Source organism: Thunnus maccoyii, chromosome 22, assembly GCF_910596095.1.
Source record: "Thunnus maccoyii chromosome 22, fThuMac1.1, whole genome shotgun sequence".
NCBI lineage: Eukaryota > Metazoa > Chordata > Actinopteri > Scombriformes > Scombridae > Thunnus > Thunnus maccoyii.
Genome location: NC_056554.1, coordinates 14,735,677 through 14,758,576, shown reverse-complemented (window position 1 = coordinate 14,758,576; position 22,900 = coordinate 14,735,677). Strand labels below are relative to the sequence as shown.

The 22,900-nt window shown below is 42.2% G+C and overlaps 1 protein-coding gene across 1 annotated transcript in view; it reads left to right on the top strand.

Moving 5' to 3' along the window:
* The window catches only part of rbpjb (recombination signal binding protein for immunoglobulin kappa J region b), a 47,552-nt gene extending 24,788 nt beyond the window's left edge, over positions 1 to 22,764 (top strand). Inside the window, exons 2-11 of the mRNA XM_042401274.1 lie at positions 3,974 to 4,012; positions 12,547 to 12,642; positions 15,061 to 15,226; positions 15,397 to 15,571; positions 16,180 to 16,317; positions 16,637 to 16,749; positions 17,028 to 17,168; positions 17,481 to 17,636; positions 17,748 to 17,851; positions 18,947 to 22,764. Coding sequence (XP_042257208.1) covers positions 3,974 to 4,012; positions 12,547 to 12,642; positions 15,061 to 15,226; positions 15,397 to 15,571; positions 16,180 to 16,317; positions 16,637 to 16,749; positions 17,028 to 17,168; positions 17,481 to 17,636; positions 17,748 to 17,851; positions 18,947 to 19,271 — 1,453 coding nt within the window. The 3' untranslated portion in view covers positions 19,272 to 22,764. The remainder of the gene's footprint in view (positions 1 to 3,973; positions 4,013 to 12,546; positions 12,643 to 15,060; positions 15,227 to 15,396; positions 15,572 to 16,179; positions 16,318 to 16,636; positions 16,750 to 17,027; positions 17,169 to 17,480; positions 17,637 to 17,747; positions 17,852 to 18,946) is intronic.
* Positions 22,765 to 22,900: the final 136 nt, after the last annotated feature.

Here is a 22,900-nt window from a genome sequence, read left to right as displayed (position 1 = left end):
ACCAATCATGCTTTCAGCTTCTCTCGCTCTCTCCTGCCCTTTATCCCCCCCTCCTTTGCCTTTTTTTTTCTTCGCTTTTTTTTTTTGTGGTGATTTTCATCCCTCTTATTTGTGTTTGTGTGCCAAAAGCAATCGAGTGACACGCTATCTGTGTTTATCGACAGCACGTATGTAAGATGTATTGACATACTTATCAGCAGCATGCAAAGCTGCCACATCCTACACAAGGAGAAAATCTGACTCAGTCTTGTACACACACCCTCCATACAGTCACCTCCACGTGCTGCATACACATACCTCCTCATTAGGAGTGTTGTCTTAAAGGATAAGCTCATAATTTTTGTCTTAAAACAGCAGCCCATATATATGTTATATGTAGCATACATACTGGCACATTAATAAATCCATTCTCATTGCCCTTCCAATAAGTGATGGAGGACAAATTACAGTCCTCGTTCTGTGCAAAAAATATATCCCAGAGTTTATCTGAAGTTCATTTGAGGCTTCAGCAGTTTGTTAGCCAAATCAAGTGGCTGTCTTCCAAAGTTTGTCTTTTTGGTGCAAAATTCCCTTGTTGTGTTACTTATCTTTCCACTGCAGCTCAGAACAGAAACACTGTCTGGGGAAACAGAAAGAGGGAATTTTTTTTTTTTTTTTTTTACTGTAAGCACGGTCACATATCCACATTGATATTCACTCCTATTGCATTCATTATTTCTGGCTGATTGAAAGCTGTGGGGAAGAATTTTACCCCAGTTGTTGTTTTTAGCAAGCTAAAAGGGAACATATCATGCTTTTTGTGACTTTGTCATTTTTGGACTGTTATGATGTGAGATGTCTATGTTAAAGGATAGTAATTATATACACATCACATATAGGTACGAGGCTATTAGAAAGCGGTTTCACAGCCGTCCTTGTTGCTAAGGTTGTGCCACGTGTTGTTAGCGTTGTCCACTTGCATATTTCACACCGAAGTTCAGCTCGGACATGTGCGGATGTATATGAGAAGTAACATTGTGCGTAAAGAACGAGAAAAATAAGTGAAATCCTACCACTGCTTTTTGTTTATGTGGCCTCTAGAGCTCCCAGAAGTCTGCTGAGGAGCAGCTAACCAATCAGAACAGAGTATGCTCAATGGGAGGGAGGCCTTAAAGAGACAGGAGCTAAATAAAGGACCAGTATAAGATAAATAAGGAGTTCTTTGAACTTTTAATTATGCTAAAATATTCCAGTAAAACCCCAGAATAGAAATATAGACCCCTTTATGTCCCCTTTAGTACACACATAGGTGGGAATGAGTTGGCATGTTTGAGGTACTAACTGGGTTCCCAGATGCATAATGTTGCCTGACTTGGGTTGGACAATGTCAACACACAACTTCCATCTGATACACTTCTCTTGATCTCATGTTTTTAATATATTTTTACTGGGAATCCATAAAAACTCCCACCAAAGAGGGGGTGGGGATCTCTGGGACATCTCATAGCTCCGTATCTCCGCGTTTTGTTCTCACCATACGGATGATGACAGCTATAAGAGCTGAGCTAACCTGGGTAGCGTGTCAGTAACAGATGCAGAGTGTAATTTGACAGTATGATACTGATGAGACTGTAATTGTCTGCTCCACATGGCACACTGAACCGAGAGAGTCATGTTCTGAATGATTCATGACAAACACACATACTGTTAACAACCTGCAGGAGGGAGTTCCCTTTTTTACTTTCACGCTTCTTCTCTCCAGTCTTTTGCTCCTGTCAGTGATTCAGGTCCGGGCAGCCCCAGATTTTCCCTAGGGGCTTTTGTGAGCATTTGTCAGCACTTAATTTTTAGTGTAGCTTATAAATGAAACAAAAGAAGCAAAGTGGTTTAGAATTCAGCGATATTATGAGGGAGCAACGTGAAAAACAACCTCTAATTTGTTGACATAAATTGATTGTAAGCGACAACATTAAAAAGAATAATGAACTCTGTAGAAATTTCACACTTTTCTTCAAAGCAGATGCTATCAGCGGTTTCGGTCTTGCTTTTCTGTCCCGTTCGGGGCGTGTTTCAGCGATTTTTGGTTAAATTTTGATATGACGTTTTGCGTATTTCCATTTTTGCAGATCCTGAACCGAACATCTGTCGTCATTTCTGACAAAACTTCAAAGAGTGCTCACTGTTGCTTGTAACATGTCACACACGTCATTGTGGTTTGTTTTTTTTTGTGTGTGTGTTCATAAAAGAAAGAAGCTGATCAGAAAATGTTATCATCAGCTGTGATATGTCAAACGTGTACATCTTATTTCTTTACATGTGGTGCTGGCAGAGCGCTCTATGACTAAGAGTTTTTCAGGTATGACTCTCATCTATCAGGCTTCCGGCAGGCTGAATTTGAATTGAAGTCAGCAGTCATGTCTTCGGGGCAGAATATTACAGTAACTGAAAGTATCTGATGTTGTCATGACAGTAGAGTAATAATCCATGGAGAAAAAGTGAAATGAGCTTAAATTTATGCGTTCTCCTACTAGTTTCAGAAGTTATGACGTCGATCATGCCTTGTATTTCCTTTTTTTTTTTTTTTTTTTGCGGAGGACATAGTTTAAAGAGTGTCACCCTGCAACATTGCAAATGCTTTAAGTTTCATAAGGGACAATTTTAAAATGTACTTCCCGGAAAGTTGAAATGTGTTTCCTGTGTGTCAAGTGCTGTAGCTATGCACCACGGACAGGCAGCGGACTCGATAAGAAAACAGTTGAATCATTTGTTTCCAAAATGTCGAGAGGAAACCGCAAGTTCCCATCTGCGAATGCTTTATCAAACACCTTCATTAATTTGATTAGTATTGAGCCTTAATATAGCTCTGTGCTGTCAGTGATGTTGAGAGAGGCGTCTCTTGCTTCTCAGGGAGGAAATTTGAGGTGTTTGTCATGTCTGTTTCCTGGATTATATGTTCTGTTGAAGAGCTGAGCACTTTTATTTATCATTTTCAGACCTTTTCAGTTTGTATTTTTGCTACACTGCTGTCAACTTGTATGAAAGGTATAGGTCATCATTATCTTTTTAGATGAGATCACCACCACACACTCTTCCTTTTTAAGTCAATTTTATTTAAATAGCACCAAATCACAACAAAATCTCACAGCACTTTTAACATAGAGCAGGTCAACACCACGCTCACACATAAGCACTTGGCGATGGCGGCAAGGACAAACTCCCCCTTTTTTCAAGGGAAGAAACCTCGAGCAGAACCTGGTTGTAGGTCGGCGGTCATCTGCCTTGACCTTTTTTAAAGCACAACACCTGCCAGCCGTTAATCCCAGCAATATCTAGCTTTCCAAATGGTGAATGTCGCCTCAAGTGAAATCTGCATCACCGAACTAGAAGCAGCGTCAGGAAATTATCAAGTCAGTTACACTTGTTCCATTTTTACAATACATGTCAAATAGTCACTGTACTGTTTGTTACAGTTTAATTATTGTTTTACCCTTAATAGAACATTGTAGTCACACTGTAAGGTCTGTATCACCACCACATCTACAACTAATTAGTCGTTCAAAGCTGTCAGTTGTAAAAACCTAGATAACCAAGATAAGTGTGCATAGTTCCTCTCTAAGCAGTTAAACGATCTCAAGACGTCCGCGGCTTTGCCATCGAGGAATAACAAATAACGTCATTAACTATAATGATTAGTTTATCCTTTTTACAAGAGCAGCTGTCTGTGTTGATTCACAACCTGTTTTGACATGTTGTTGACAGGGATTAGTTTGAATAAAGTTCAGTGTCTGTGCTTTAACCTGCCGGAAAGCACAAAAATACAATAACACTTCACTACACACTACCAAGGCCACAGTGACAAGTGTGTGTTCTCTGTGTGTGTGTGTGTGTGTGTGTGTGTTAGTGCCCTATGGTGTAACGCAGTGTTTACTCTGTGTGTGTTTGTGGTTGATAACCAGCCCACTCATGTTTTCTTCTCACTTTGTGTCTTTTTCAGGAAGTTCAGGGAGCGCCCTCAGCCACAGCGCCTAACAAGGTGAGTGAGCACGCACGTACACACACACGCACGTGCACTCATCATAATCTTCCCAGAAGACCTCGTTTTGATGTCATAGGGGAAATTGTGTGTTCACTTGTATGTACAGTAGACATATTGATTTGAATACAGTATTTTTAGAACAAACCCTTTAAAGTAATTGTCATGAGATGTTGAGAAACTCGCAGAAGCAGTTGAATATTCAGAAGGAAAAAATTTAGCGTCACTGCATGATGTTCATATCGATAGCACCCATGCGTGTATTGAAGACATTCACGCTGACATATGCTGTATTATTTTTTATTTTTCTAGCTGTCTAGATGTCCCAAAACACAACTTTGTTGAAAGGGAGATGATGAGGGGGGTGGGAAAAAAAGTGCATATTTTTTCACACCAGTCCAGTAAAGCACACATGGCCCCTTTTTATAAAAGCCGTATGATTTAAAATTCATTCAACACATCAAAACATATGTACTCAAACAAACAAACAAGCTCATTACTGGTTTAGATATGAGCTCCGTGCCAATATTGAAACTGGTGATGCGGATTTAGTTGGAAATACATTTGTAATGACCACAGAATAAATATAGCGCTGATTGGCTGCACGTTGTTGCCACAACAACAAGTTGTTACTCACTAAACAAACCGAACTTCTCTCATAGTTTCTCTGTGCAAACACTGTTCATACAATTGAACCTAGACAGCTGTTGCCTGTTGACCTCTGCTGCTATACATCATCTGTTCTGCTATTTATTGTTAATTAAGTACATCATGGTAGATGCTCGTTCTTTGAAGTCCTTCGAGACTCGCTTGTGGTATGTATATAAATTAACGTAACGTCTTGCCGTAGTTTTTAGAGAAATAAGCCAGAATTCACCTAGAGTGTAGTTTATATATTTATGCACTCTATACACTGAACCGTGCGCAGTATTTAGTATAGTATAGCAGCGCTGCAAGTTTTTGATTATTCTGTTCCTCTTATGTTTGTTCCAAGATGTTTGGAGCAACATTTGGGTGAACACAGAACATTGATGGATGTTGTGGCTTGCTGGTGGAGGTTTGTGTGTGTGTGTGTGTGTGTGCGTTTTTGTTACCTCTTGGGGACCTTTTTCCTTGTCGAGACCAAAGCCGACAAGCTCGGCAGAACGTCATTTCTGAAGTCCTGGTTAAGGTTAAGGTGTGAATTGAGGTTAGGTTAAGGTTTGGGTTAGGTTGTCCTCAAAGAATGGTAGTCAATGCAATGCCCTAACAAGGATGTCTTTGCAAACTTGTGTGTGTGTGTGCGCGCGCGCGTGTGTGTGCGTACACTTGTTTGCTTATTGGTGTTTCTCTTTGTTACTGGGCACGGGTTTGCCTGTGTGTGTGTGTGCGCATGTGCTCGTCTTTGCGCGTGGCACTCAGCAGGGAAAATGAGGGGTTGCATATTGCCTGGAACAGCCAAGCATGGTTTTGGAAAAAAGGGGCCCCAGCACCTTTTGATGTGTCCCCCTCTTCATTCATGTGCTGCCAGTCCGCTGGCTTGCACTGGCCCCTCCATTTGTCTGATGGTTTCGATGGCTAGAAATATGACGGACACAAAACACTCTTCAACCAGCAGCCGAAAGGCACAAAACAGAACTCTTCTATTGAGCGTGTGTCTTTGTACCGTAGTGTATCATGGTGTTCTGTTCTTTGTATTTGTCTCTATGAATCTGCCTCAGTGTCCTCATGTCTTGCATGTTCGCTCACACGCACTTGTCCCCCTTTTTCCCCCCGCAGCTTACAGCCCCCATGATTTTCTGTTCAGGCAGCAGCACAGACAGCTAAAATAGTGCGCCGTCCTGCAGGGGCTTTTTAGGGCAGCTAAAGCTCCGGGTCCTGCAGGGCCGCCCTGTCAGGAAGGCTACTCGACTGGAAATACAATACATGACACACATTGACTGGAATTGAGCATGCACGCGCATACACACACACAGATCTTAAGTTCAGACAGACGCACATGCACAAGTCGACACAGAAACAGACACAAGACATGAACATACAGGCTGGATAAGATGCTTTCTCTGTTAGGGGAGCCGCCCCTTCAAGGGCTTTTTCCTCCCAAACAACAGAGCGAGGGCGAGCTCTGCAGAATCCATCGCCTCCGATGGAAAAGCTCCATAGAAACCGCCTTTTACTTATCTGCTTTTTTTGTCTAAATAAAATCTTGACTACCATTAATTCGGCCCAGGCTGTTTATAGGTTTGGCAATGCATGTGTGCATTTTTACATTGGTTTACTTGAATTATTTTCTTGTGCATTTTTTTTCCATCTTAATGTGTGATAAGAAGCATGTGGTTTGTTAAGATGTGTGTTTCCTGTCTCTGTCAAAAATCAGCCCAGTCTCTTAGTCGGTTTATAGATTATAAATATCATTTTTTTTCCCCCTCCATAGACTGTTGATGCTGTAGGCTGATGAGCAACAATCACTTGTGTCACAAAGTGAACATATCCTACTCGTAGTTTTCATGCCGCTTATCATGTAGTAAAATAGTACAAGCTGTTACAAGATCATGTTGTTCTAGGTCACCTCCTTTCTGTCAGTGTTTTAGAGGCTCACAAGGGCCTTCAGGAGGTCAGACTTGAAGCGTCGGACAGGCACTTGTGTTGCGGCCGCTTCTGCTAGATCCACAAATGAAGAGAACATCTAAAAGGAAGCTCAAGTGGCTGATTGTTAATGTTTTAACCCGGGCCTGACACTACGGATATGTATAATCTACCTTTTGTGATGCACAAGGGCGCAAACTAATTGCAGTCTGATCATCTTAATTGAGCTATTTCACACTGCACGTGTGTATTAGTATGCCCCTCCACTCTGTGTGTGTGTGTGTGTGTGTGTGTGTGTGTGTGTGTGTGTGTGTGTGTGTGTGTGTGTGTGTGTGTGTGTGTTCACAGGGGGTCTTGTGACAGCCCCACTCTGCTGTAGACGCTGTGGCAGATGCACGGGACAGATGCCTGTCTGCTCTGCTGCATCTGTAGCCTGGCTTAACCTAGCCCCTCCACACACACACACACACACACACACACACACACACACACACACACACACACACACACACACACACACACGCTCGCCTGACCCCCGTAGCGCCTGCTGTAGAATCTGTGTCTCTTTTTGCAAATCTGTCTGGCACATTTTTTGTCTCACTTGTCAAGCATTTCCCCTTTTTTTTTAGTTTTCTCGGTTATCTTTGTCTAACACTTAATCTCCCTGCACTCCTTCTTCTTCTTCTTCTTCTTCTTCTTCCTTTCTCTTTTACACACATTTACAAGATGCCCTTTCGCAAATTTATTTCAATCTAAATATAGTCAACAAAAATTCAACCTGCTGCTTAGCTGCAACTTCCGTCTTGTCCACCACATTGTGTGACACTTGCTTTGCTCGTTTCTTCCTCTCCTCTTGTCCTCTTCTTCACCTGTGTGTTGCATATATGGAGGCGAATTAACACCAACCTCCAACCAAATACTGAATAACAGCGTCTGGTTAGCTCACAGTTACAGGCAGGTAACCAGCCAACGTCTATCTGCATCAAAAATCTGCTTGGATTGCAGTGGCTGCTTAACCGCTAGCTTTGCAGATTTTTTTTAAAAAAAAGTGTTTTTTCTCCTTTGATGCATGGCTGCATTGTCATTGCTTGTCCCTGGTTGCGTGCTACTTTTTACATTACATGTGGATGTGGCTTTGTGCGTGTGTGTGTGTGTGTGTGTTACCCTGTTTCAGTTAAGACTGAAATACCCGTTCCCCTCGCTTACTGTCACTGATGAAATATGATGAAATAGGGCATTGATTTTCCAGCTTGCACAATTTTCTTTCCTCCCTCCAGATATATTTGTATTTGAGTGTGTGTGTGTTTTTTTTTTAATTCATCCTGTCATTTATAGCATATATAATGCATATTTATATGTATTTAGATGGGGGGTTTTTCTTGTCATTTTGTGTGTCTGCATAGGAAGTTAAGCTATGCACTGGTCACTGTCTGTCTCACTTCTTCTTCCTGTCTTCAGCTCTCAGGAAGACACCTAATCTCTATCTAGTGTGTGTGTGTGTGTGCGCGCGCTTGTGTTTCAGTATGTGTAAGAGAGTGATTACTCAGACGTCCCTCCTATCCCCTTCAGCATCACCGATCCCTGCTATCATCACATGTTTTAGAGCCGCTTTCCAGAAGGTTACCTCTACGCGTTACATCATTGTCTTAACAAACGCTCCGTATATAATCTTAAAATTACGGACAGCTTTTTCGAGGGGCAACAAAATCATCCTCTTTCTGTCGCTCAGTCTCATAAAATGTTTCCTGAAATCATTTTTGACTTTGTCGCTCACCGCTACAATCGTTTCCCCCCTCAACCGTTCTCAGTTGATTCATTGAGCTTTTGCTACTCTGCTACAACTCAAGCACACAGTAGCTGCTAATTGTGCATAAAATGCTGGTGAGACAGTGCGGTATGTCATGTGCCTGGCACAAGTATATGCGTATGAGTGAATGGGCAATTCTGCTTGGATGATGAATGGGCTGCTTTACATATTTTTCAGTTTTATTAGCTTAGTTGTTTTGACTATGCTTTGTTTGCCTACATTGTTCTTATCAGCACTTTATACACTGGTGTCACTGCTATTAAACCCTCGTTTTGCATACATCAACCTCTTAAAGTCTTGATTTCTACCCACATTTTCCCTCCTTTCTTTATTATTATTTTTTTTTTTTTTTTTAGAAAAGACAACTTTTTCCACTCTGTTTAACATGGTCACGTACACTGTATATTTTATGTCTACTTGGTCCATCACATACTTGTGGTTTTATGATTCTTACACTGAAACCAAGATGCCAAGACTTTTACGACTGCACCATTAGGCTACATCAGATGAAAATATTTTATCCACATTTCCCCCAAAATTCAGCCCGACATATTTGGGTATCTTTGTAAATCTTGGGTTCCCCACTAGAATTTGATATAAAATTCTGCGGGTTTGAACAATGCTTGGCTGCACAACACGAGTTTGTAAAGATGGACCCACCAGCGGGTTTATTCTATTCATTTGATCACAGGATATTCCGTTTCAGTTGATTGTTGCCACATGTGGGGCATTTTTTTTTTTTTTTTTTTTTTTTTTATCTATTCAAAGGTTATTGTAGCGAGCGGTGAAGCGGGTATCAGCACGGAAGATGGCATTGCAAATGACTTTACATAAAGAGTGAGTGAAAGCTTAATGTTATGGTGAAGCAATTCTGTCTTTGACGGGGAATGGTCTCTTTCCCCCAACCTAGCCGCAGTGGTCTGGAATGGTTTGGTGAGCACTGAAACAGGGCTGACCACAGGCCAGGGCTGTCTCTCACAACTTACCCCAGCACCAGTGTGAGATTCTTGTGTCATAAAATAACTATGTGACGGGTTATTTGAATATTTGATGACTGTATGAAATGTGGCTGATTCAGATTGAAGCCTTTTGTGGGTGTAGGTGATATTTAGAGTATAGTCTGACAGATGCTGGATTTTTTTTTTTTTTTTTTTTTTTAGGGCGATACTGATATGAATATCTGAGAGGAGAAAAACAAATCTGATAACTATATATGTGCTGATATTTGTTAAGAAAAGTCCACACCAAACATGTCTGATAAAGATCCCTTAAATGTGTTTTTTTTTTTAAAGAATTGTGACCAAGATATGCACCGAGCGGAACATTTTATTTTACAGATGAAAGATAAACTTGTCTCCTGTGGACAGATGAGGTAATGGAGACTGTCCAAAATCATGATCTTGTTCACTCATTCATTTCTTGATATATAATCTCTAAATAATTTCCTCTATCGTTGTTTTTTGTGTCATCACTGACAATAATTTTTGCATTAAAAAAAAATGCACAAATTTGCATTCTGGATCTTGGTGCACATGTCATGGACGCTACTTTTTTGTTCCATCGTGGAGAATTTTTGAGGTTACTGTATAGTGCATGATTTTCATGCAAATGTGCTGCAACATATTGTAAATAGGAAGTGATTTTGGACCATTGTTGCATTGAATACATCTGTACTGACACTTCTTGTCAGTTAAACACCGTTTACACCTGGTGTTAAAATGCCATCTGTATCTGGATACCTTGATAAGGAAGAACTCATGTTAATGCAAGTTGTCAAAAGCACATTGTGATCAGAACGCGACCGGCTCTGCACATTCGGGGGTGATCGGGCTTCGCGTTGTGATCGGATCTCAGCCAGATGTAAATGCAATGTGTGCAGTGTAACCACATTCATAAGAAGAAGAAGAAAAAAACTGGCCCGGTAAGCTGAAAGATCACCTAGTTCCATCTATTCCTGCCAGCTAAAAGCGAGCCCTGCAAAAAAAAAAAAAGCTACAAGTAGCAGCAGTAGCTGGAAGTCTTCCCTCACTCACAAAAACTAATTTAGGAATGAATGATGTCCGTTCATAGCAGCAGTTTAACTTGACCTTGACAAGTCCGCCAGCTCCACTGAGCACATTTGCATATTGAGATTCAGTGACTGTGACAATCGAGAAAACAAGGGCGTATTTTAATACTAGGTGCAAATGCAAAGACTCACGGATCAGATGTCATTATCCAGATAATACATCCAGATACAGATCACATGTTAACACCAGATGTAAATGAGGCCTTATACATGCATACTATATACACTGATAGATACAGATATCTGCAATATGATATTATTGACTAGTATGCTGGTAAGTGATATAAAAACACAGATACAGACTCTTTCGAAGACTGTGTGTGAGTGTGCTGCATGTCGGCCTATCTGTGACGTCACCCTTTCCTGCAAGTGTAGCTGATCAGAGGCATTGTCAGAGGTGTCCAGTGACACGTGCCCTGCAGGCCTGAACTGTGTGTTCTCCATATAATCAATCAATCAGAGCCTTGTGTGTGTGTCAGGAGTCTTCCTGGGGTTTGTGTGTGTGTATGTGTGTGTGTGTGTGTGTCTGACATCGGCGTGTGTATCGTTCACTTAAGCCCCAGAGGAAGGTTATGTCATTTAATGTAAACAAAAGAAGTCACTTAACCACTTCAATGCAGTTCCAGTTAGAAATGTTTTAATCAAGTTTGGCTCGAGCTGTGTGCACCTTCCTCTTGATATAATTTCCTCCATGTGGCGTGTAAATGGTATCAGATTGCATCGCATCAGTTAAACAGCCTCAAATGATTGGAATTCTAGGATTGTACCTCCAGTTGTTTTGTTTTTTTAAAGTTATAAAGTAGCTTAGAAAATATTGAATTAACAACAGTATAATTCAGAGTTGCCGTGAGACTCAAATACCAGCTTTTATCCTTTAAAATTTATTGTCTCGTCACCGAGGGAAGGGAGAAATAAAACATTTCCCACTCCATTATGAAATGGATAAACCAAAATCCCTCTCAAGCTTCCTCCTCTGTGTCCCCCCCCCCCCCCTTCTTTACACACACACACACACACACACACACACACACACACACTGCAAGGGGCCCCTTGCTTTTCATAACAAAGGCCCTGTCTAACCCGAGCGTGCGGCTCACTATTGCGTGGCAGAGTGGGAAGCCCTCCGAGCACCCCGGCGTGTCAGGTGTCACTGACATCTGTGCATGTGCGTGGATCGGGAAAAGGGTGCGCTCACGTCCGTGTGTGTGTGTGTGTGTGTGTGTGTGTGTGTGTGTGATGCGTCTTAATTTTGATCTTTAACCCCCCCCCCCCGGTGCATAAGCTCGAACCGGTCTCCCAAAAAATATTAAAAATAATTCCGCTGCTTCGGGCTTGTTTGTATAGAGGAGGTGTGTGAGGGTTTGGGATAGCTGACAGAAGTAATTGGAGCATAGACCTTGCAACATTTTGACACGATATGAGGAATCTTTGCTGGTGAGCTCAGTGCCTTTTTTTTTTTTTTTTTGGTTTTGTTTTGTTTTTGTTTTTTCAGCTCTGGTGTTTTCTTTTTCCTTTTTCTCTCTTTACTTCCCTCCACCCCTACCCCCCCCCCAAACCTCTACTCCCACTCTCTGCCTCCTCGCCTCCCCTCCTCTCTCTCTCTCTCTCTCTCTCTCTCTCTCTCTCTCTCTCTCTCTCTCTATCCCCCCCACCCCACCCCACCCTCCCCATGTTCCTTCCCCTAGCTCCTCACGGTCCCTCTGAGCCGGTCATTAACGGTTCAGCTCACCCCCCACCTCAAACAGACCCAGCTGGGGGAGAACATAGCTTTTTGGCTGGCTCTGAGGCGTTCCAGGGGTCATTGCGAGTGTACTGTGTGTGCATGTGTGTGTTTCTGTATGTTCTCATTCCATACTTCACACTCAACTCCTTTTGTGTGTGTGTGTGTGTGTGTTTTTTTGTTTTTTTTTAATCTATCTACACTGATGCGTTGCCTTTTTAAAAACCTGCCCAATGATCCTCAGCGGACCCTCTGCTTCAACACACCCAGTATCACTTAACCTTATCAGCTGGATCACAAAATGTCCTGCTAATGAACCTCTTTTTCTCCCCTCTCTCTCTCTCTTTCTATCCTATCTCTTGTTCCCGTTGCAGAGAAGCGATGAGGAATTACCTGAAGGAGCGAGGCGACCAAACTGTCATGATCCTGCATGCAAAAGTTGCACAGAAATCCTATGGCAATGAGAAAAGGTGAGTAAAATCCAAACAGCAGCCTCCTTCTTGCTAACATTCCTATATTAGAGTTTACTTAAGGGTTTGATAATCCTGTCATCTCTCCGGGCCTACATCCATCTAGGAAGATCACTTAAAAACAAAGACTAATTTCTGGTCAAGAGCATGAGTAACAAGTCTGTTTTTCCACCAAATTAGGGCTAAAGAGTCAAGAATTATCAGGAATGTGTCTGACTGTGTTTATGTTTCATGCCTGATAAGACATTTTTACACACTGACATATTGTTTAGTACGCTGGTTGCGAGCAGCTAAGCCCTAGAGGAAGTTTTTAGCGTCGTGCCGGCCAATCTCCTTCACTGCTAGGATTTATGGATAGGTAATGCATGTCACTCAAGGGGATCGGGCTAAGGAGTGAATGGAAAACACACACATTCTAGGTTTTTTTTTTCCTCTGCGCAGTGTGGTTATCTTGCCCTCTCTGACCTCCCATATCAACAGAGGTCAGAGGAGGAAATTAGCTGCGACCCCTCTCGCACGAGGCCACTCGAGGCCAGGTTCAGGTGAAGGCCGCAGAGAGCCGGAAGGAAAAGGGAGCAGGGAGCAGGGAGAGGGGGGAATTAGGTGAGGCGGCGACAGGGGAGTTAAAACAGCTCCAGGGTGGGGGGGGGGGGGGGGAATGTCCTGGTCCTGGCGAAGGTCCTCAGGGGCAACGCCAACAACAGCGTTTCTTTCTCGCTCCGTTGTAATGCGTGTAACAGATTCTCTTCAGTTTTTAAAAGATGGACGCAAGGTGATCGCTCCTCCTATAGCACTCGCTCTTCTCGCTGAACTCTGTGACTCGCCTTTTTCTTCCTCAAATACCCTTCCTGTAACTCTACTCTCACCTTTCTACCTCTCACTCTCAAACTTTTTTTTTTTTTTTTTTTTTTTATAGCTTCCCCACCCCCCACCCCCCCCTTTCTCACTCATTTTGCAACTCTCTCCGACTCGCCATCCTCCGCCTGTTTTCTTGGCCGAGCTCGCAGCGCTGCTTGCGATCTCATCAGGCCTATCTCTTGGTAAATCAGTCGTTTGCTGGCCAACTCGGAGAGTCTGAGCACAACAGGAGAGAGTGAGAGAGAGTGAGAGAGAGTGAGAGAAACGGAGGGAGAGATGTTTTTCTGCTGTCTTGTCCAGTTAAAGTGACACCAGTGGCAGCAAGAGAAAGCATCTAAACGCTCTTGTCACATGTGCATGCTTGTACAGGTTCAGCTATCTCTATGTTGCCGGATTGCGAGTTGCTCAATGACATACCGACACAGGGCTTCAATGTGAAAACAACACTCTCTGTAGCCAGCATACAGCCAGATCACACAAGACAAGTGTCTGAATGAGATTTCTGTGCATGTCCCGCAGGTATTTCTACCGTCACAGTCACTTCACATATACACAGTCGGGTTTCTGCCACCGTGTGCGTTTAAGTGTTGCAACATCCTTTTTTTTTTTTTTTTTTCAGCGGTGTACATAGAGCATACGTCTTGTCTTGCACCTCTGATTACTCCCCGTCTGTATCATAACAAGGGAGCCCAAGAAGTGGGTGCGAGGAGAATGCAAATGTGCTGTCTCCCTTCTTTTCTAGCTGCCTCTTTCTGTCTGCGCTTTTTATAGGAGGTGAAAGTAGACAAACACCCACAGAGACAGACACTGGTGTTGCGAAATAGGTCGCTTTCCAGTTCCACACTGACGCACATCAATTTATTTGAAGCCTCTGTGACGAGTTGATTTCACATTCGAAAAGGCCATTAGTTGTCTTTTTTTTTTTTTTTTTTTGTGGATTATTTTTTTCTCTTTGACTTTAGAAAGTATTTATTCTGTAGGAAAAGTATGGAATGCTGAAATGTTTAAAAAAAAAGAAAATAACTTTTAAAATGAAATTCTGGTTTATATTTCTGTAAACAGATCAGTTTCATGCCGGACTGATCACGATAGCCTCTGCGAAATTAAGCTTGACAGCCTTAAGATAGAGGGGTTTAGTTCAGTTGTACATAAGAGTATGTTGATTAAAGTTCCTGACTGTTATGTTGCAACTCGGTACAGGTCTGCCCTCTTCTGGTGCAAATTAAAAGATGCACATTGGGCCAAGTCCTTCAAAATGTGCTTCTCATGAGTATCATTTACTGGTCAATGCTGTTATCTTCTAAATAATGTAGGAGTTCATCTCAAGGCCATCAGTTTGTCAGTCATGCTTTTTTTTTTTTTCTTTCTCAACAAGGCAGTGGGATTAAAAATGTTTTTATTCATTTGGCAGACGCTTTTGTCTGAAAAGCTCCACTAACAGCATCTGCTAACATTAAAATATTTAAGCAATTCTCACTAAGTCAGAGTAGAGGATGTCTTTTAGGTGGCCTGGGGATTCGAGCCCAAATAATCAGAGGATGTTTGTGCATGTGTGTCCAGGTTCTTCTGCCCCCCTCCCTGCGTGTACCTGATGGGCAGCGGCTGGAAGAAAAAGAAGGAACAGATGGAGCGGGACGGCTGCTCCGAGCAGGAGTCGCAGCCTTGTGCCTTCATCGGCATCGGCAACAGCGACCAAGAAATGCAACAGCTTAACTTAGAGGGAAAGGTGGGTACAACACCCGAACACATACACCGTCGCTCTTATGTTTAGCTTCACATAAAGCTACTATAGCTACACCTTGTACCTCAAAAATGCCTTTTGTGGTATGTTATACAGTTAAAAATGCTGTTTTTGTCAGCAAAAGAAATCATATATGTCTTCTTTGCTATCACCAGAATTATTGCACAGCCAAAACCTTGTACATATCCGACTCCGACAAGAGAAAGCACTTCATGTTGTCCGTCAAGATGTTCTACGGCAACAGCGCTGACATCGGTGTCTTCCTCAGCAAGAGGATCAAAGTCATCTCCAAGCCCTCCAAAAAGAAGCAGTCGCTCAAAAACGCTGACTGTGAGTTCGTGTTTGTTTGTTTGTGATTTACACACATTTTCGTCAACTAGTCTGATACTGTAAGTTCTTCCGGTCTGTATTATCTTAAGGGTGCATGTAGACAGTCTGTTTTTTAGTATCCTCATTTTTTATTCACTCAGCTGCATCAAAGTATAGCTTTAATAGGTGTTAAAGCGCAGGTTTAGGTTAAGCTAGGGTTATAGTAAGAATATAGTAAGAATAAGGGATATAAAGAGGAAAAAACTTCAACAGAAAATGAGAAAGATATACTGATTTGTCTGATTTTATTTAATGGAAGTGCTGAAATGTTTAGATTTTCCTATGTAAAACACTTTAAAGTTTACAATGTCATCATTTCCAACCACCAGAGGGCAGCGTAGCTTCACTTGAGCCTCCAGTAACCCAGTTATGTCACAAGTGGATCACTTGTAGTTTACACAGTACCTCCTCTGCTAAGATTTGTTTCATGGCTATTTTTTGCTCTCCTTATCGCTCTGTTAACACAGCTGACCTGTGAGCAGCATGTCATTTTTATTTTTTTTTTTTTAGGAGGGGGGTCATTATGTAACCCGCCTTTTGTGTGTGTTCTCGCTCACGTTTGTCCACAGTGTGCATCGCATCAGGGACCAAGGTGGCACTGTTCAACCGGCTGCGGTCCCAAACAGTCAGCACACGCTATCTACACGTGGAGGGCGGCAATTTTCACGCCAGTTCCCAGCAGTGGGGCGCCTTCTATATCCATCTGTGTAAGTCTCGCCGGTTGTAATTCATTAAAAGCACAAAAACATACATTCAAGAGAGATTCAACATGAGCAAAGTGAGTGATTTGACTGCTTGTTAGAGCAGAAACAAACACACAAGCTTCACTTCTTTGTGCCTATTTCTGCTCATTGTAAACATTGCCCCACGCTGTATCATAATAATTATTCATGATAGACAGATAGAAAGAAAGTGACTGATTGATCGAATGTGGGTTTGCGTACATACAGGAAAACAAAAGCGAGGCTCGTGGGCGGCTGACTGCAGCTCTTGACTCTCTTTTCTGGTTTTTTCCTGTGTTTCCAGTGGATGACGAGGAGTCAGAAGGAGAAGAGTTCACTGTGAGAGACGGTTACATCCACTACGGCCAGACAGTCAAGCTGGTTTGCTCCGTCACCGGCATGGCTCTGCCCAGACTGGTAACAAACACATTATACTGTTTAAGCTTAAGATCAAACAAATAAAAACGTTAATGATGCCAGCGAGGAAGTCGATAGTAGCTAAGACAGTTAAATATAATGTTTCTTTATTGGTATACAGTTGTTAGTGTTTTGAATAAGCAACTTCCTGAGCTCATGTCTCTCCTTGCTTCATCTCTTCCTTGTTTTCTATCCCTTCCCCCTTCGTTCCCTTCTCTCAACTCCTGTATCTTCCCCTCAATCGGCTAACGTCTCCGTTCCTCTCGATCTCCCCTCAGATCATCCGTAAAGTGGACAAGCAGACGGCGCTGCTGGACGCCGACGACCCCGTCTCCCAGCTCCACAAGTGTGCCTTCTACCTGAAGGACACAGAGCGCATGTACCTGTGCCTTTCCCAAGAAAGGATCATCCAGTTTCAAGTCAGTGTCTCACCCAAAACACCACAGTGTGCACCGCCTCTTCACTACACATCAATTCAGGGGCTGAGGTCATCCTCAGCTGAAGTTAATCTCTCAGTCTTCACAGAAGATTGAGGATGATTGCTTTGATTATATGAAATAGACAGAGATTTCTGTGAAAGCAAATTGAGCACAGCAGCAGCGATGCCTTCAGGGACTTTTGATTGTAGTCTTGAGGAGAAGAGTCTTGATTGGGTGTAATTATTGGTTATTTCCGACCTGATGTTCATTAAAGTCATGTTTTTTTCCCCCCCTTCCTTCCTCTACCGCCAGGCCACTCCATGCCCAAAGGAACCAAACAAGGAGATGATCAACGACGGCGCCTCCTGGACAATCATCAGCACAGACAAGGCCGAATACACTTTCTACGAGGGCATGGGCCCTGTCCACTCGCCTGTCACACCCGTGCCTGTGGTAGAGAGCTTACAGGTACACAACAGAACATACTAGCCTTCTTTCTGTGACTCACACCGCCCTGAACATAAATCTTTTTTTATATGAGTGAGGCCACTAATTTATCTTCTCTGTCTTCTTGTGCAGCTAAATGGCGGTGGGGACGTCGCCATGCTGGAGCTGACAGGACAGAACTTCACTCCAAATCTGCGGGTCTGGTTCGGAGATGTTGAGGCTGAGACCATGTACAGGTGCGCTTCTGCCTCTATTTAATTTTTTCCTAGGCGGTGTCTTGTTGTGTAATATTTCTCCTTCCTGCTTTTGTGAATACTGTAATTTCCCAGGTGACTTGAAGCACTCTCTCTATTTCTGAGTTTCTCTTTTTGCCTATAAGCATACAAATTGTCTACTACATCTAATTTGAGGATTTATTAGCTAATAAACTGATCAAAGCTTTCAAACTGCTCTGTCCCTCTTTGTGAAAGCCTAATGCATGAAATAAATACTCATCTCAGTTTTAATGAGATTAGTCGCCGGTGATAAAATCATTCATTCAAGTCAAGTTGTATAATCTGTCCTGTGCTGTGTTTGTTTTACCTTGTGAGAGCCAAAAACTTTTAAAAGGTACTACAGTGTTACACCCTCGTTAAACTCTATCGGCTTAGATTCTCCCCTGTCATGTTGAGTTTTATAGAAGAATTAGCTTTTATGTGTTTGTCAGTGCCACCCACCGAGTATTCAGTCAGAGACACAAGAGGAAAATAAAAGACCAGAATGACAAAACACTGCGACCTCCTTGACTGCATCATAGAATCACTGCGATGTTATGACGCATACAGTGTGCAGAAAAGTCCACACATATTAATTATATATATGATACGATTCCCTGTTTTGTTTGGGAATGAAAATAAAAGGAATTTTTTTCATCAGTTTGATGCAATACCTTGTTTTGTCAGGTATTTAACTTGCTGGATTATTCAAAATCAGACATTTTATTTGGTTATTTGACCCATAAACAGTTTCTCAAGTAATTTTCCAGGAAATGTCCTACTAAATATCCACAAATGAGCGTTTGGATTCACATGTTAACAGGAGTTTTCAAACTAAAAGCCTTTAAAATTCCCTCTTCAGAGTGGCTGGTCTGCAGTGAGGTTCAAGTGTAAATAAAAGTTTTTAATCTGTTTAAAAAGTGCAGTTTGTTTCCAAAAGTCACTCATTAAGGAAACATATAATAACCTCAAATGCTTTATTGTGTCTGTACATCCAAGTTCCAAGAACTTAAATTACGTCATCGACAAAATCAGTAAACTCTTTGTGTTTTTTTCTTCCCCTTCAAACACACACAGGTGTGCGGAGAGCATGCTGTGCGTGGTGCCCGACATCTCGGCCTTCCGCGAGGGCTGGCGTTGGGTGCGGCAGCCCGTCCAGGTGCCCGTCACGCTGGTGAGGAACGACGGCATCATCTACTCCACCACACTGACCTTCACCTACACGCCGGAGCCTGGGCCGCGGCCACACTGCAGCGCCGCCGGGGCCATCCTGCGGGCCGGCAACTCCAGCCTGCTGAGCAGCAACAGCCAGGAGGCCGGCTCCGGCGTCTACGGCCCCAACAGCACCTCCAACGCAGGAGTCACATCCTCATCCTCCACCGCCGCAGCTGTGGTCTCCTAACGCACACAGGGGGCCACGATACAATATGCCTTGAGAGCAAATATACCATAAGGTATATAAAGACTATGGGAAATAATAAAACTGACTCACTCTAAAGTGCTGCGTATTAATTTTGGATACAAAGAAGCTGAAATGGAAAAATCGGTGGGACAAAGGAGCGAACGCAGGGGGAATCTGAAGGAGGAGTGACATCACAAAGTTGTCAGCCGACGGGAATAAGCGAAAGTGCTCCTTGACACGCACCCTCTCCTGTGGTTACTTTAGGGACCTGCCTATCCAGTTCTGGTGTTTTGGAACGAAGTGAAGTTCCTGCAGGCTCAGAGCACCAGCACCTTTCTACAGCTGTGAGAATGGAAACCACAACAACAATACATCCACCGTGTACAAAAAAAAAAAAAAAAATTGCGTTGAAAGGAAAAGTATATTTTTTGCGCCGCCCCGCTCCCCCCCACCTTCTCCCTCCCCTCCCCCCCTCAACCCCCCGCCCGCCACTTGTTTTATAATTATTCCTTTTTTGTTTTTGTGTTATTTTGCATTAATTTGTGGTTTCCTAAAGGGGGCTGGATGTATTGTTGTTGGAGGGAGCGCAAGGATGCAGAGGGACACACAAAAAAACGTGACGATAACATAGTTTTTATGGACCAAGGATCTTGTATAAGCTTTAGTAAAGGTACATTTTTCTCCATACCTTTTTTGTATTAAACATATAGTACACTTTTGTTACCAAATAGTTTCTATTCTTCCTCTGAGCTCGGGCTTTGTTTTCCCCTTTGAGGTCCAAAATCCCAACCTGTATGTTATTGTGACCTTACTACAAACGCCTGCTTTTTTCAGTCTTTGGACTGAACTTTTTGTTTTGATACTCTTTGCTTCTTCTGTTGGGGAAATATCTGAAGTCTGGGTTGTTAATTTACATAAGCGAAGGTTGTTTTGTTTTTGTTTTTTTTTTTTTGTTTTTTTTTTAAATTGGGGAATAACCTCAGAGGGCCTATTTTTTATCATTGGTTTTTATGAAGTCTTTAAAAAGAAAAGCTTTAAGCAACGCCTCTGCCTTGCCTGCAATACTCTGTGTGCGCTATGTCTCCTTTTGGTTTTGGAAAAGTATACACATCAGTACATCTCACATGGAGCCATAGCAACAATTGCTGAATCCATCAGAAACTAGACTTCCATGGTTACAAAAATAAGTCGGTTTGTCATTTTCAAACTAATGTAATAAGCGTAGTCATTGACTTAAAAGGATAGCCTTAGTACTGTATAATATTACTGTGTACACAGTCCAACCAATCACATATCTAATATCCTGTATCTGTTCTCAAGATGTTGCTCTATTGGTCACTGTTAACGTATCAGATAATGTAGTGAAACTTTGTCATTTTGCTCTCTAAACTGCACCTAGCAAGGTGTCTTCAAGTGTGTGCTGTAGTTCTGGTGGCATTTAACTCCACAACCAAAACAAACAACAAAAAAAAAAAAAAAAAAAAACACAAAAAAAAAAAAAAAACGGACACTTTTCAATTTGATGTGGCCTTACTGATAACTTCAATTACAAAAAAAAAAAAAAATATTTCACCTTTTTTTTCTTATCTGCTGTTTACTCACCTTGGAAGAAACTGTCCATAGCACAAAAACAAGCTATTGCCTCGCTTCTTATCACAGGAGCTGTGCTGTTTGAGCTCGTGCCGCGGCTCCAGAACCACCTTCTCATGCAAAAGCAGCCTTCTGGAGGATCTCTTAGCCGTCATGTTGGCGTCCAAGTACCATAAACCCTTGTTTTTTTTTATTCTCATAGCGGTGCTCGGCACCTTTCCACTTTTGGTACAATGTCTCACGAGCGCTGTAAGCTCTTTTCAGCCTTCTTTTTTTTTTAAATCTCCTGTGGGGTTTTGTTTTTTTTTCTTTCTCTTTGCAGAAACAAGCGTGTGTTCATTGTAAACTCACTGTCAAGAGTAGTTGCACTCATCCGTGTTCATGGCGACCGCGTCTCCTGTAGGAGCATAAAGGCCTTCTAAATGTTGAAGATGTGCATTTCCAAACATAACAGCAATATTGTACAGGTCATTTCTTATCATGTCATCGTTTCTGTCCGCCTGAGCACTAGTTCACCAGCCAGCCAATATATGTATGAGTGTGAGTGCGTGTGTGTATGTGTGTGTGTGTGTGTGTGTGTGTGTGTGTGTCCGTCAGTCATATGTAGTTGCTGTAATGGATTATTGAGTCAGACTCACTCCATTTCAAAGTGTGTTCCAACTGCTCTCCAAAAAAAACAAGAAAAAACTTGAGATTCTTTTGGGTTTTTCTGTCTTCCACCAGGATCCAAATGTCTGATAATTGTGGAGAAACACTCAAAGGCAATACTTGTGATCTTAGTATTACAGTGCAACTGTGTATACGCTTCCGGGGGGGGGGAAAAAAAAAAAGAACAATACTGTAACTTGAATGTCTGCTTAATGAAGTATTTCAGAATTTTCTTACAAACCCTTGAAATAGGAACAAAAAAGGATTCGCTTGCACCCCTTCGATGTTTAAAAAAAAAGAAAAAAAAAAGAATTAAGTTATGCCCCCATTTCGCCACCCTTGCCCACCTGTCCGTCATTAATGTTAAATGTTTTATATTGTAATATTGATATTTTTTAAATTATTGGTACAAAGTCTCCCCTTGTCTTATGTCAAAAAAAAAAAAGTGCATTATTGCCCGTGCTGCCTAGGTTGGCCTGGGAGTGTATTTTTTAAAAACGAGGCCACTTCCTCTCTGTCCTGGAATCGTCAAGGAGTTGGTGCTGCAGCGGTAGTGTAGCAAGCCGCAGGTCAACCTGAACCCTTTACTCTGCAGGATGGAGGTCACAAAATCTTAACTGTAGATTTTTAACTTGAGTGTTTTTTCTATGTCAACTAGCTCTAAATTCTGAGAGTTTTTAACATAGCCTCTGCATTAGCATCACCCTCCCCTCCCCTCCCAACATCCCCCCTACCCACCCTCCGCTCCAGCTTGGATATTTTTAGGGGTTTTTTTTTTTTTTTTTTTGTTTACATGTTGAGTCGTCTCTTTAGGCTTAACCACCCCTGGCTTCCTCTCTTCATCTTTTCATGCCCGTGCGAGTCTGGACAGAGCAGCTTTGTCACATTCGCTCAAACTAATAAAGGGGGTGATGCATGCTTTTTAAAAAAAAATGTGTCGCCTTGACAATCCGAGCTGGTTTACAGTTGATCATTTTTTTTCCTCTTAAAAACGTCTGCGGAGTTTTAAGAGATAGGGAGAATAACTTGATAACACGCCTCACTCTTTACTGTCAAAAGGGGTCAAAAAAAATGTTACATGCCTTCTTAAACGCACGCTGTATTAACTTGGCGACAAAGCTTTCAGAGAAAAAAAACGCCATCTCATTAGCATTTGCAATGCTTTTTTACAAAATATCCATACTTAAAGGTGCAGTGTGTAGAATTTAGTGGCATCTAGTGGAACGGACTTGGCAGAAATGCAATATAATATTCATAAGTATGTTTTAATTAGTGTATAATAACCTGAAAATAAGAGTCATTGTGTTTGCGTTACCTTAGAATGAGCCCTTCTACATAGGGAGCGGGTTTCTACAGTAGCCCAGGATGGACACACCAAACACTGACTCTAG